This window comes from Nesoenas mayeri (assembly GCF_963082525.1).
Source record: "Nesoenas mayeri genome assembly, chromosome: 12".
NCBI classification, from domain to species: domain Eukaryota; kingdom Metazoa; phylum Chordata; class Aves; order Columbiformes; family Columbidae; genus Nesoenas; species Nesoenas mayeri.
In genome coordinates, this window is record NC_137547.1 from 13,444,784 (window position 1) to 13,457,232 (window position 12,449).

Below are 12,449 nucleotides of genomic sequence, written 5' to 3' on the forward strand. Positions count from 1 at the left end.
GAACCTTGAGTGCTCTGATCAAAGCTCACAGCCATTCCTCAAAGCAGACAGCACACCAATGGGTCAGTGTGGCTCCAGTGGATGCTACAGGATGTCTTTGGTGCCTTAGCCTCCTAGCTGCTCTGTAGACAAAAAAGGATGAGAGGAAGGTATGGATGTAACCATGATTCAAGCTGCATCTTGTATATATTCCAGATACTGAAAGACACTTCTCTGCAGAAAGTGAAGCGGAACCAGAGCTGCCTGGAGCCCTGCCTGCGTCAGCTGGTCTCCTGGCTGGAGTCTGTTGTGGTATGGAGAACTGCATGGGCTTTCTGCCCTAGTTTGTTGTCTTCTCCCACATCCCACACTTCTGACTCTGCAGTGAGAGTCTGGCCTCATTAGCCATGTAAATAGACCTCTGTGACTGGCCGTTACATTTGTGTAAGCACTTCTGGTTAATGTTGAAGAAGACAGAATGGATGATTAGATGTGTTTTGTTTCTGAAAATCAGGCCCTGAGGGTTTGCTGCTTTGGAGAACTCTGCATGTCACTGATATTCAGGTTAGCAGGAATGACTGGGGGTTGGAGCGTCTTAGTGGTGCCTGGTACTTCCCAGCTCTGAGCGTGTCTCACCGAGTGCCAGGGCATGGTTGTCATCTGTGAGAGAAGATAAGAGGCCTCGGGGAGCTAATGGATTCATTCTTGTCTGAAAGGTAGTGGCAGATGTCCTCACCTCCTCAGTTCTAGTCAAAGATCCTACTAGTCCTATTCTAGGATCTTTGTTTTCTTCCCTTAAAAAAAAAAAAAAAAAGCTGGGAAAGTCTGTTTTTTCTGAAGCCTTGTGCTAGAGTTTTGTAGACATAATACTGCAGATAAATCCGAGTCACTCTGCCCTTAGCTGAGAGAGATGTGATACCTACTCAGCATCCCAGTGTCAGGTATTAGGTCTTTGTGTGGGTGAAGTGTACTGGAGTGGGTGCTTTAGCATTCAGGAAAGGATTGGAGAGTCTCCTCAGGTTTCTTTTGCAAGAGTTTTTGTTTATTCATCACAAATAAAGGGCTTTTTTTTTTTATATGGGAAGGCTTAATTCTGCTTGGTTTCAGTAGGAATGTTTGACAGTGGGAATTTTCTCCATTGTATGGAAGTCTGATGACTCAGGCTTTAAAGCTAAGCTGTGTTACTTTTTATCCAGATAAAGGCAGATTTCTACCAAAATTCCTATGGATAGGCCTGAAGTCCAGTATTTCACATCACCTGTGTTCCTCACTTCCAGACTCCCCATCTGCATTTGACTCCCCTCAGTTGTGTGATACTCCTATTTAAGGAGACTTTGTCTCACTTGCATCATTGAGGTTATCAGGTTTAACTCAGCTCCCTGTGTTGACAGTCATATCCGGAGTCCGAAGGTCATATTTTCTGTAGACTTTCCCAGTGTTTCACCCAAAGTTGAACTCTGTATTTCAACATGGCTGTGGTGAGAGGGAAATCTGTGGACAAGCAGACAGAGAAGTCGTTCCCTCAAAGGTGAATGTGCTTGCAAGTGCCTTTGCAGCAGAGCAGTAACCATGGTCTGTGCTCGATCTGCTCTGGCTCAAAGGCTGAGAACCTTCTGTGAGGCTCCTTGGCACCGTGATCTCCTGTTCTCCAGCTGGGTTTCCTTCCTGTGGCAGCAGGAGTGTGACCTTGAGTAACTTCTGTTTCAGAACCAAGAGGACAGCACATCCAGCAATCCCTACGCTTTGTCCAACTCGGTAACACCCCCCTTGCCCACGTTCGCCCGGGTCTCCAATGCCTATGGCTCCTACCAGGACTCTAACATCCCATTTCCACGGACCTCTGGAGCCAGGTTCTGTGGTGCAGGTTAGCCCCATCGCTGATATGTTACAACAGCTCCCCGGGGAACAGTCCTCTTAATATCTTGGGGAACGCTTGCCTCTGAACAAGATGAGACTTTGGTCACTGCCATACGATGAGTAAGAAATGGTATTAAAGTAGCGATGTGATAAATTTACGGACAATGAAACTAGTTAGCAACTGTTTGAAGTTGATGGTGCATGTGGGATTGTAGGATTTGGAAATCTAGGACTTGTGACGTGCCAGAGGCATTATCAGACCTCTGTTTTACAAAAGACTGGGCATAACTGTTTTTCTTGCCTAGTTCTCTCCTACCAGCATCAAACTGCTGGACATACTCTGGTGCTCAGCCTCCCCAAAGTTCCAGTCATTTGAGGTTGAACTTACCCCTTGCTGAAGCCATATTTGTGTTACTAACCACTTTTTTCTCATTCTGCACACTTTCTGTTGTCTGAAATAGCTTTCCCAAGATTATTGGGAAACTTTTCCAAAATGGTAGATGAGGTACAATCATGTCCAGGTTTCACGGAAAGCATACAGTGCAAAGATAGTCCACAACAGATTTCACTCAGACCTTAACCTATTTTTTAAGTTCCACTGAGCTGTTTCAGATGCAAACGTACCTCCTCCTGACTGCATCCCAGTTTGAGTATGTTTTGAAAACTGCTTTTCATACAGGCATTGCCAACTTCCCAGCAAAAGTGAAACAGAGTAGTATTGCATTGAATAGGCTCGGAAACCTGGTGAACATCACCTTGCCTCTGGGATGACAAGTTCGGGTGCAGAGTTAAAACATGAGTTATGTATTAGCTCATTTTCTTTTGCTGTCTTTTCTCTAACCTCTGTAAGCCACTCGAGTTGATGCTTTAAAGACAATCATCTCAACTAGACATGCTCTTTAATGGGCTTGCAGGGAATGTATTTGGGTTAAGAAAATGAGATTGTCTGCTTGTAGTTTACAAGTGCTCAGGGTGGTAGATGGGCACCCAGCCCCCTCACTCTACTTTAAACAACCAGATTTCCCTGTGTAAACCACCGCAGGTAACCTCTTCCTCCGTGTGTGATCTTTATGCCGTGTCCTGTCTCTTCAGGGTACCTGGTGTACTTCACAAGACCCATGACTATGCACCGTGCGGTGTCCCCAACAGAGCCCACACCCCGGTGAGTACCCCCTGTCACATTGGAGGTGTGCTGCTGTCATGGGCAGGAGAAAATCACACCCTCCACTGGAGCTACTGACCCTCAGAAAGCACTGACCTCTAGTGTTCGCTGCACCCTCGACACAGAGAGGCTAGTCCCTTACGTTGCTGGCCCTGAGTCGAGATGCCTTCCTTCAACACCACCTGAAACATTGCTCACACCTTGGTTTGTGAAGATGTTGGTGTGAGCCTCCAGGGCAATGTGGTGGGTGAAAGCTCCTGAAAGTGTGATCCCATGCTTCCAGGTCCCTGTCAGCCTTGTCAGCGTACCATAGTGGCCTCATTACTCCCATGAAGATCCGCACAGAGACTCCAGGCAATCTGCGTTTGTACAGTGGGAGTCCGACACGCAGCGAGAAGGAGCAGGTCTCCATTAGCTCCTTCTACTACAAAGAGAGGGTAAGTACCACACCAAAATGCCTTTCCTAACACTTCAGTTTTTGTGATCTGTATTTTTTTCATATAGCTGTGGGCATTGCTAGTAACAGAAGCTTCATATTCCTCTCAAGAAGGCATCTTTTTTACAGGCAGCCCTGTAAAAATGTCAAGTGGATTTATGCCCTATTAGTGTCTTCTTTACTGATCCTCTCTAGCATTTGACCTGCTTATTTTGATCTCTCTCTAGTCTCCCTTTGCATTACATAGGGTTACAATCTCACACTTAAGAAGTTGTAGTTTCCAGGTACGTATGTGTAGGCAGCTGTTTTTCTTGGGACTCCCTGATGTATATAACTGCAAAGGGTTGTGGCTCTCTGCAGCTTTCTGACAACCTCTCCTGGATCAATGGGGTATATTTGGTTATTTCTGTTACAGGTATCTCTTTCAGGGATATGTGATCCTTTGGATATTTTTTTTTTTAAACAAAATTCATTCCTACGTGATTCTCCAACATTCTTTCAATCCACATACTTCTGGTTTAGGTGCAGGTCTTGCTGTTGTTGCTGTTAACAAGCAAGGCTTTGGAGGAGAGTAGGATTGTTTCCTTTGTGGTACAAGAATTACAGCCTGTTCTAGTCTTTGCAGGAGAATGTATTTAAAGAGTTACCCCTGTCCTCTGCAGCGTGCTTGTCTCTGACACACAGCTCTCTAAGATGACAGACAAGGCTAAAAATAACATGTGGAAGCAGCTTGGTGCAATTTCATGTGACCTGTCTCCCCAGCTCTTGTATTGATGGCGACAAGATTTTTGTCAGGGGGGAAATCAAGAGAACAAAGTATGTCTGTAGCCACGTCTGCTGAAAGCCAGAGGAAATTCCTGTGTTCTCCTTCTCCCTGTTCAGTTATCTCCTCACACACTGGGTTGGAAGAAGCGTAAGAGCCCTAGCAGGGAGATAGCTCAAATGTTCTTGCAGATAAAATGGTTTAAAAACCAAAAAAATTGTACCTCCCTTCAGCAAAGGTTTTCCAGTTCTTCAGGAGCTGATATCATGAGCTCTGTTAGATCAATGCTGCATATTTTTATGTCATCGTGAGGATTTTAAAAACCCTGGCCTCAGTTTAGTTAGTTCCCTGCTCTGAAGCTTGGATTTTATATTTGCATTAAACAAAGATTGAAATTTTGTGTGTTAAATTCTCGTGTTACGTAACGGCCCCCAAACTGAATTTGTCAGTGATAAGCAGGTATTTAAGTGCCATGTAGCAACAACTGGCATCGCTGCCATTAGCGAACAAATGGAATTTGCCCGTTGCTAGACAGGAAATACATTGTATTCCCATAAAGGCAGGGGAGCTGCTGAACCCAACAGTTAAAAAAAATGAAACTAAATCTGGCACTGAGCCTTTCTGTGCTCATTTTAATGTTAATATATATATTTATATACAGACACATACATATATATATTTATATCTTTCTCACTTTTTATTCACGCATGCACACTTCTCCTTTCTTCCCCCCTCTTTTTCACTTCTCAAAAAACCCCACTAAAGAATAGTAGTCAACAGAAAGGAGAAGCTGTATCTGTACCATGGCAATGCCATCAGTGTTTCAAGCTTGGATTTCTCGTGAAGTGGGTGCATGACTATGGTTTTCTCCCCCCAGTTAGAAGGTCATGCCAGTGGGGACCCGGAGACAGCTCAGCCCTGCCTGAGGGACAGCTGTACACAGGGGTGGTGACAGCGGTGTCCTTGTGCTTCCCATCAGGGACTTTGGCAGGGCTGGGAAGCCGCTGTTTCGCAGGTCACCCCTCAGGTTATCTCCTGGCTGCAGAGCCCTCGGGCTCACAGCACCAGAGCGCAGGCTGGCAGCAGTGGCTGCCCACAGGAGAGCAGCACTTTCTGGGGACACTGAGCTTAGTTTCGCTGCTTCTCCACTACACCAAATTTCCTTCAACTAAGTCATTTCTCCTCTTGAAGCCTGGTGGAGGAACCTGTAGCACAAGGCTGTGGTCGTCTTCTCTTTCTGTGGGGCCCTGCAGTCAGCTTCACCTCCCTGACTGCAGGGTTCTCCCAACAGCGAGGGGCAAGGGAAGGTAGATGCTGAAGGCATGGCTGATGGTCCTGACTGCCTCTCATCAGCCAGGAAGAGATGTAAAATACATTGCACACAACATAACCCTTTTTATTGTATTGACTCTTACAGAACTAGAGCAGAAATTTCTTTTTCAAGTGAGTGCACAGTAATGTGCTTTGAGAGATTCCATTTATTGTTGCTATAATACAGCTTTGAGTACTTAATGAACTGTCTGCAGGTTCATAATGAAAGCCTACTTTGGAGCTATTCTGCATAGTCAATCGGTGAATTTGATTGCTCACTCAGCCTGAATCAGTTCCTCAACCCATCATGACAATTTCCATATGGCCCTGCCAAGTAGAAGAGTCTCTACATCCCTTCTAATATCCTTGCATGTGGCTTTTATTATTTGAAAATGAAAGTGAACAGTTACAGCAGATTCCGTTCAATGAAGTCCTGGAAGATGCTGGATGTTAAAGGGATATCTGAATAAGCAGGAATGTTTATTTAGCTCCCTGCAGATCTCTGTGCCATGGCACTTGGACAGCTGTGTTAAAAATGATGCAGTTTACACTTAGCTGCCTTCCTCTTCAGCCACGAGGAGTAAAACTGGTTAGAGTAGGAACCTGGCACGTGGGGCACTAGGGCATTGTCCTCTGCTCTGCTGTCAATTCATGGTATGAACAAGGTCACATGAAGCAGTTCAGTGCTTCTTGCAGTAACACAACTCTGTATGGAACACTTTATTCAGATTTGTGGTTGCTGAAGTCTTCCACAGAGGCTGGTGTGGGGCACAGGCACAGTAGCCCTTGTTTTGCCAGGGCCATAGGTAATGTTGTATAATACAATTGTGTGTGGATGAAAGTGGGGATCATGGTTTGCAACTGTCCATTGTGTAACAGAACCGTTGGGAACAGTATCTTTTACTCTGCTGGTTCAGGGCACTTTTCATTTCAGTTTGTTTACCTTTGTCTTTAATTTTCTTGGTGTCTTTCTTCCCTTTTCCTGGGTATAACGTTTTCACATACAGATGTCTCCTCGCTCTGCTCGGCGACGTTGGTCCATACAAGCAATTAACGACTTCCCGGTACTGTGTGCTGTGCTAATACTGTCCTTGATATAACCCTGTCTTCTGCCCAAGGGCCCAAGAATAAAATGCCACCTGCCTGCCTTTGAGTAACCTGCACACAGGTCAGGGAATCGCACTCCACACAGGGCCTAGGGCTTCAGTAAGAGTGAACGCACATGTAAGCGCTCAGGAGCAGACACTAGTTTGCAGGGTACGACTCCTGACCTACCAGATGCCTGTTTTACCTGGCCAAGCAGTCAGGAAAGGATGCCAAGGGGTAGTTTGAAGTGTAAGAAAGGATCAACCTCTAAGCAACAGAGGGTGTCCTCTGCAGAGGACCTCAATGATTATTATGCATCATCAGCTGGCTGCTGAGACTGACATTAGAGCACTTCACTTCTGAAAAAGATGAAGCCTTGCAGGAGAGTGGGGATCACTTAAGAGCTGTGGAAGAAACAAAGTGGTTGAGTTGCTGACAACGACCTGTCATCTCATTAAAATGAGCTCCCTATTCTCAGTGCAATGCACCATAAAGTCTTATTTCCTGGAGCAATAAGTAGAATTTCTCCTTAATTTGTGGTCTCCCAGCCCTTGGAATTGCAGCACCCTGCATTCAGCTTGAGTGGTTGCACTTCCAGCCTCCTCCTGGCACCTGCCCTTCCGAGATGGCTTTGACAGTCCCTTCCATTAGTCAGGTCCACATGTCCCTCACATGAACATCATTCATGTGAACATCTTGATGATATCAGTGTAGCTCAAGCTGTGCTGTAATTTTGGGCAGTTACTATCTCATCACTGATCTGCCAAGCATAGGCAGAGCTTGGAAAACTCCATTTCAATTTAAAGATGATCTCTTCAGATCTTTCTTAACGTCTGTGTGAACAACTGGGTTTTTTTACAGCTGCTGTCCTTCATGCTGCCTCTTGATAAGACAGCAGGGAATAAAATAGAATCCTGTAACACCTAATTTAACTTGGTGTAATAGGATCAAGCCTTTCTAATTACAACGGCTCTAAGACTATACTAGCAAATAATAGGTAAAAGAAACCAGAAGTCATTTACTTGACTCCATCAAGGCTTTTTTCAAAGAGCTAATAAAGAAATGTGAGCAGCGGAGGCAAGAAATTAATTTCTGTATTGGATCAGGAACAGTCTGAAAGGAAGAAAGAAAACCAAACAAGGAACCTGCCAGCTTGTGGTGTGGTAGATTGTGGTGCACAAAGCGCCACAGTTTAATTCCCTTACCACTGGCTTGGAAAGAAGAGCAAATAGCGATGTGATAAAGTTATAATTTTGTGTAACGTATACTTAAAAATGATACATGGATTAGTCCAAACCTTGAAGAGTTGATTGTATTTGTGGATAGCCTTTAGAACAGGCCAGTCACGCTCTCCAATGTGGGCTGTAGTGCCCAAGGCGAAGCCGCAGGCATGCACGGAGAGAGGTGTGGATTATTTCTGCAGACCAGGTGCTTCCTTCTGGAAGGAGAGCTCAGCATTGCTCAAGGTGCACAGGGAAGCAGGAGCTTAGCAAGTCTAGAAGGAGGAATAATTCTTCATTCTTTCTAGGTAATGACTAGCCTCTGCTCCAGCAATAGCTGTGCTTCAGGGCAGATGCCAGCTATTCATTGATGGAAGCGATAAAGAAATATTCCCATTGTGGAGCGCTTGATTTAAAAGTGCTTGGTATTTTTCAGCTCCTTTGTGGAAGTTGCCTCGTACTGTGGGAGATGCTAGAAATAGTAAATGTTGATTATTTTGAAGAGAAATCCAGGCAGTGCTGCATGACATGCATGGGGGAGTTAATCTGTAGGCAGTTGTTCAGAATAAAGGAGTGCTGCTTTCTGCAGAGAGGCAGCAATTTTAAAATTTTATTTTAAAAATAATATTAGAAGCAACTTGAACCTGACCTCGAGCAGGTTTAACTCTTTATTTTGTAAATATTGCAGCTTAATCTTCAGCATCAAGTCTGTTCCCTTCTGCCCACAACCTTTCCCTTTGCCCCACGAACACCAGTTTATACTACGAACCCCGAAATTTTGCATATGTTTGTGCAAAACAGGCGCTTTACATTTCACGATGGTACTTAGAGCACTGCCTGTCTCAGCAGGATCCAGAGACACACACCCGACTGTGCAGCATCCTTTCCAGCAGGCACGCAGCATTTTGTAACTACTTCTGCTGAGTATGCAGTGATGATGGTGGTTGCTACGAAGCAGTTGGTGGCTTATTCTTGGGCCGTCTGTTTCTACATGTAACCCATTTACTGCCATCGTTATCACCTCAGATTGCAGCAAATTACAGCCTTGGGTATGGTAGTGCAGGTGCAGGCTGGCTTTTTTAGTCATTATTCAGTGCTGTTCCCCGCTGTCACCTCCAACCCCATGATTGTCATAAATGCTCTGGTTTCTTTCCTTCTGGTGCTCTGAGGAACTGATGAGTCTTAATTTGCTGTCACTGTAGCTATTTTCTTTCTTTTCTTCCTCTCCTTAAGCTCTCAGGAGCAGCTGAGTAGATGCATTTCTCTTTGGTGTGGATTCTAGGCTGCAGAAAGAGCTAGAAATATAGGGGGCAGAGCAGAAGACCCACGTCTTTGACCTTCAGCTCTCAATAGTTACCTTGGTGCATGCATGCTGATTTTTGCTTCAGCTCCAACCGTTGTGTTCCCTGTTCCCCTCCATGACCCGTGCTTCAGCGCCTGGGAAGAGATGTGTTTGCTGTTCTACCCTAATGCCCATGAGCCTCGGGGACAACTTGTGATAGAACTATAGTGGGAGCTTTTCCCAGGAGAAGAGGTGAAGCAGAAGGGAGAAAGGAGCCTGGTGGTGGGGACCTTGGCCAGACAGACCCAAGCTAGAGCTCTCCTTGTCTCTGGTAATCCCTATTAAAAGTGCTCAAATACTGCCTGGTGGAGAGCTACTCCAGTAATTAAGGCCACCAATTGTTTGGTTCAAAGTAGAGCTTCTGCTGTCAGTGGTGGTGAGCTCTACCATGATGGTTCTCATATTTCTGATTGTAGTTTTTTCTAACACTTTTTTGCTGTAGCTAAGGCATACCTGAATTGTAAAAAGCAGACATTTTTAATGGTGACTGTACATATGCTTTATTATTTTCTTCTATTACAACTCGAGGGGCAGGAATAGTGATCGTGGAAATGGTATGGTAGTATAGTACTGTCAGGGCATATGGCTGTTGACTGCCTCTGCTCCTGGAGCTGCACCAGTAAAGAATAAGGGCTTCCCTTTTTGCCAGTACAATAGGCCAGTGCCAAGAGGAAGAAAACGGGAAGATTTCACTGGGAGTCCAAGTTTTCAGGGGGTTCTGGTACATTTAATGTCTTCATGTGTCTGGTGATATGCTAACAGCAAGCAAAGGAAACCATTCATGGGATCTCTTTTCCATTCTCATCCTCATTTGTTGTTCTTCTCAAAAAAAAAAAAAAGTGACTGAATTACCTGTGGAAAGTGATATGTGTTGTCCATGTTTTCAGTCTTTGAAATGCCTGTTGGGATGCTTCTTCAGTCTGCTCTTGCAGCGGGCAGGAGCAGGTTGAATCTGTTCCCGATGACAGGGCAGAGAAGCTGCCTCGATCAGAAGAAGCTCTCCATCGGCTGCAGGTTCCGGGGCAGCTGGCTTACAGATGGTCGGGAGGTGGCAAGTTGCTCTCCAGATTACCTGCCAGGCTCTAAAAGCCCTTGGCGACAGACCTGCAGACTGTGGTTCTGCATCTGCAAACCTGTGTTCAAACACCTGCTCCGAAACAGCACAAAGAACAGCTTTTGTTGTGGGAAGCCTGGTAGCCCTTGCAGGACAGTGCCTGAGCTCTTGCCCTGAAGGCATGTCATTGGACTGGGGCTCCCAAGCTTTGCTCAAGTCTTGGTTTTGACAGCATCAGCAGCTCCTTGCTGCATGTCGTAGGTGGCATTTGGCTGCCCTGACAAGGAATGAGGTTCCAGGTGCTGCTGTTATTTGGGAACCTTGTTGAAGTACAGTCCATATCCTTCAGCACAGGGCAGGTAGCTCTGTTTTTAGGCGTTGTCAAAAGAGGTGTAGTCTGCCTGATGGCAAGAGAGCTGGACCTGATCCAGACAGTTCCTTGATTAGGAGCTGATGGACTGAAGAGAGTTTGGTCTCCCACCTGCCCACGTTCTGGCCACCTACCATTACATTGCTTTTCTCAGCTTCAGAATGACACAGCAGATAAATCCTGCAGGCAAGTTCTCCTTGGGTGAATGAAAACTGGAGGGAATGTGGCAGAGAACAGAATCATGCCCTGGTCAGCCAGATTTTCCATAGTGCTGAACACTGACAGCCCTGTTTCCTCTAGCATTTGGCACCTCTGAAGACTGAGCAGCATCAGCATTCTGGTTGCCCAGAGAGGTGGTGGATGCCCCATCCCTGGAGACATCCCAGGCCAGGCTGGGCAGGGCTCTGAGAAACCTGATCCGGTGAAGATGTCCCTGCTCATGGCAGGGATTGCACTGGGTGAGCTTTGAAGGTCCCTTCAACCCAAACTATTCTGTGATTCTCTGAGTCCCTTTTCCTTTTTACTCTGGGGAGCAGTGGAAGCCCAAGGGAACTGGTGATGCTCTGTCATGTGGGCATCACTGCAAAAATCGACCTTCAAGTCTGAAACATCTCATTCACTTACTGTCAGGCCTGTGCTCGAGCCTGTGAGCCTTGGTCACTCAGTGCCCAGAGTGACTTCAGGAGAACATCCTCACATCCTTTTTGCTTCTCGTGGTGCGTGCCAGCAGTGTGCTGGGCACAGCCAGACCTCTCAGCACATTGGCATAAGCTTGGACCAGGCAGGCATTGAGGGAGGAATTAATTTCTTAAGGTTATTTATTTTATTTAAGGGCATTTAATGTCTGTGATAAGCCTGCCCAGGTTCTCACAGGATTGCATGATTGTGGTCAAAGGCAGTTTGGCACCCCAGCCATCCCAGAACTGGCCCAGCAGCCACAGGAGAGGTGACCTCGCTTGCAGGTCCAGGTCCTGCCCTTCCTGTAGCCCAGCCTGCTCTTTAGGAGCACCGATGTGTTGCATATGTGAGCTCTGCCTGCCCTGCGGAGCCATCAGCACAGGGATGCTTTGCTGGCCCCTTCAAGGGGGCTGTTCAGCTTTAGATACAGGTTTAGGAAGCCACAAGTGCCTCAGGAGACCCTCCATAACTCAGCATAACCAAGAGACACTTCTGTACAGGAGTATCGCCTCTGTGTGTCAGTGAGGGAATACGCCAGAGGGGAGCAGCATTGCAAAGCATCTTTATCCTTTGCTGCGCTTAGGAACCCTGTGTAGCAGCCAGTGCTTCCCTCGGTAGAGCTCCAGTGCCTTCTGCCTGCACATCCTCATCTCTCTTCCTCGAGCGAGGAGCTGGAAGAGGCCAGGATACCAGCCAAATACTCTGTGATGTTTCATCCAGCCCAGATGGCTTGATGCAGCTTGGCATCGAAATGGCCCCTGGGTCTGGTACAGGAAGTATTTGGGAATATCGGCTTCTTGTTTTTGTTGCCTTGTGTTGATTCCTCTCCTTTCTTCTCCCCTACCACCTTATGTCCTGAGCCAGCTGTACGTAGCTGTGAGCATGCTAGCTAAGGAGCCTTGCTAGGAAAACTTGGGCCCTGCCTTATCATCTGCCCGTTGTTTGTTTGAAGATGTTGATAAAGCAGGAGGTGTGAGCCCTGTCCCTGGCACTAAACAGGGCTGTACTCAAACACATGGAGACCAAAAGAGACAGTCTGGAGCCGCCAGGTTGCCCCAAAGCTGCCTCCCACGTATCTCTGTGCTGATGTTGGCTGAAGTCAGCGGTGGTCTGTGTACAGAGGGTTCCCAGACCAGACCTCGAATGAGAATTGAATCATCCTCCTGCCAAACCTGCCCAGGTTTGATTGGC

General features: G+C 46.4%; 1 protein-coding gene across 3 annotated transcripts in view; it reads left to right on the forward strand.

Annotated features, from left to right (window-relative positions):
* WDR59 (WD repeat domain 59) overlaps positions 1-12,449 on the forward strand; it is a 49,340-nt gene that overhangs the window by 26,803 nt on the left and 10,088 nt on the right. For 2 of the 3 annotated variants that reach the window (XM_080351881.1, XM_080351883.1), the window contains 5 exons: positions 196-291; positions 1,687-1,843; positions 2,929-2,998; positions 3,282-3,435; positions 6,516-6,572. In XM_080351881.1, coding sequence (XP_080208007.1) covers positions 196-291; positions 1,687-1,843; positions 2,929-2,998; positions 3,282-3,435; positions 6,516-6,572 — 534 coding nt within the window. The remainder of the gene's footprint in view (positions 1-195; positions 292-1,686; positions 1,844-2,928; positions 2,999-3,281; positions 3,436-6,515; positions 6,573-12,449) is intronic. The other variant, XM_080351882.1, reaches the window with a different exon arrangement.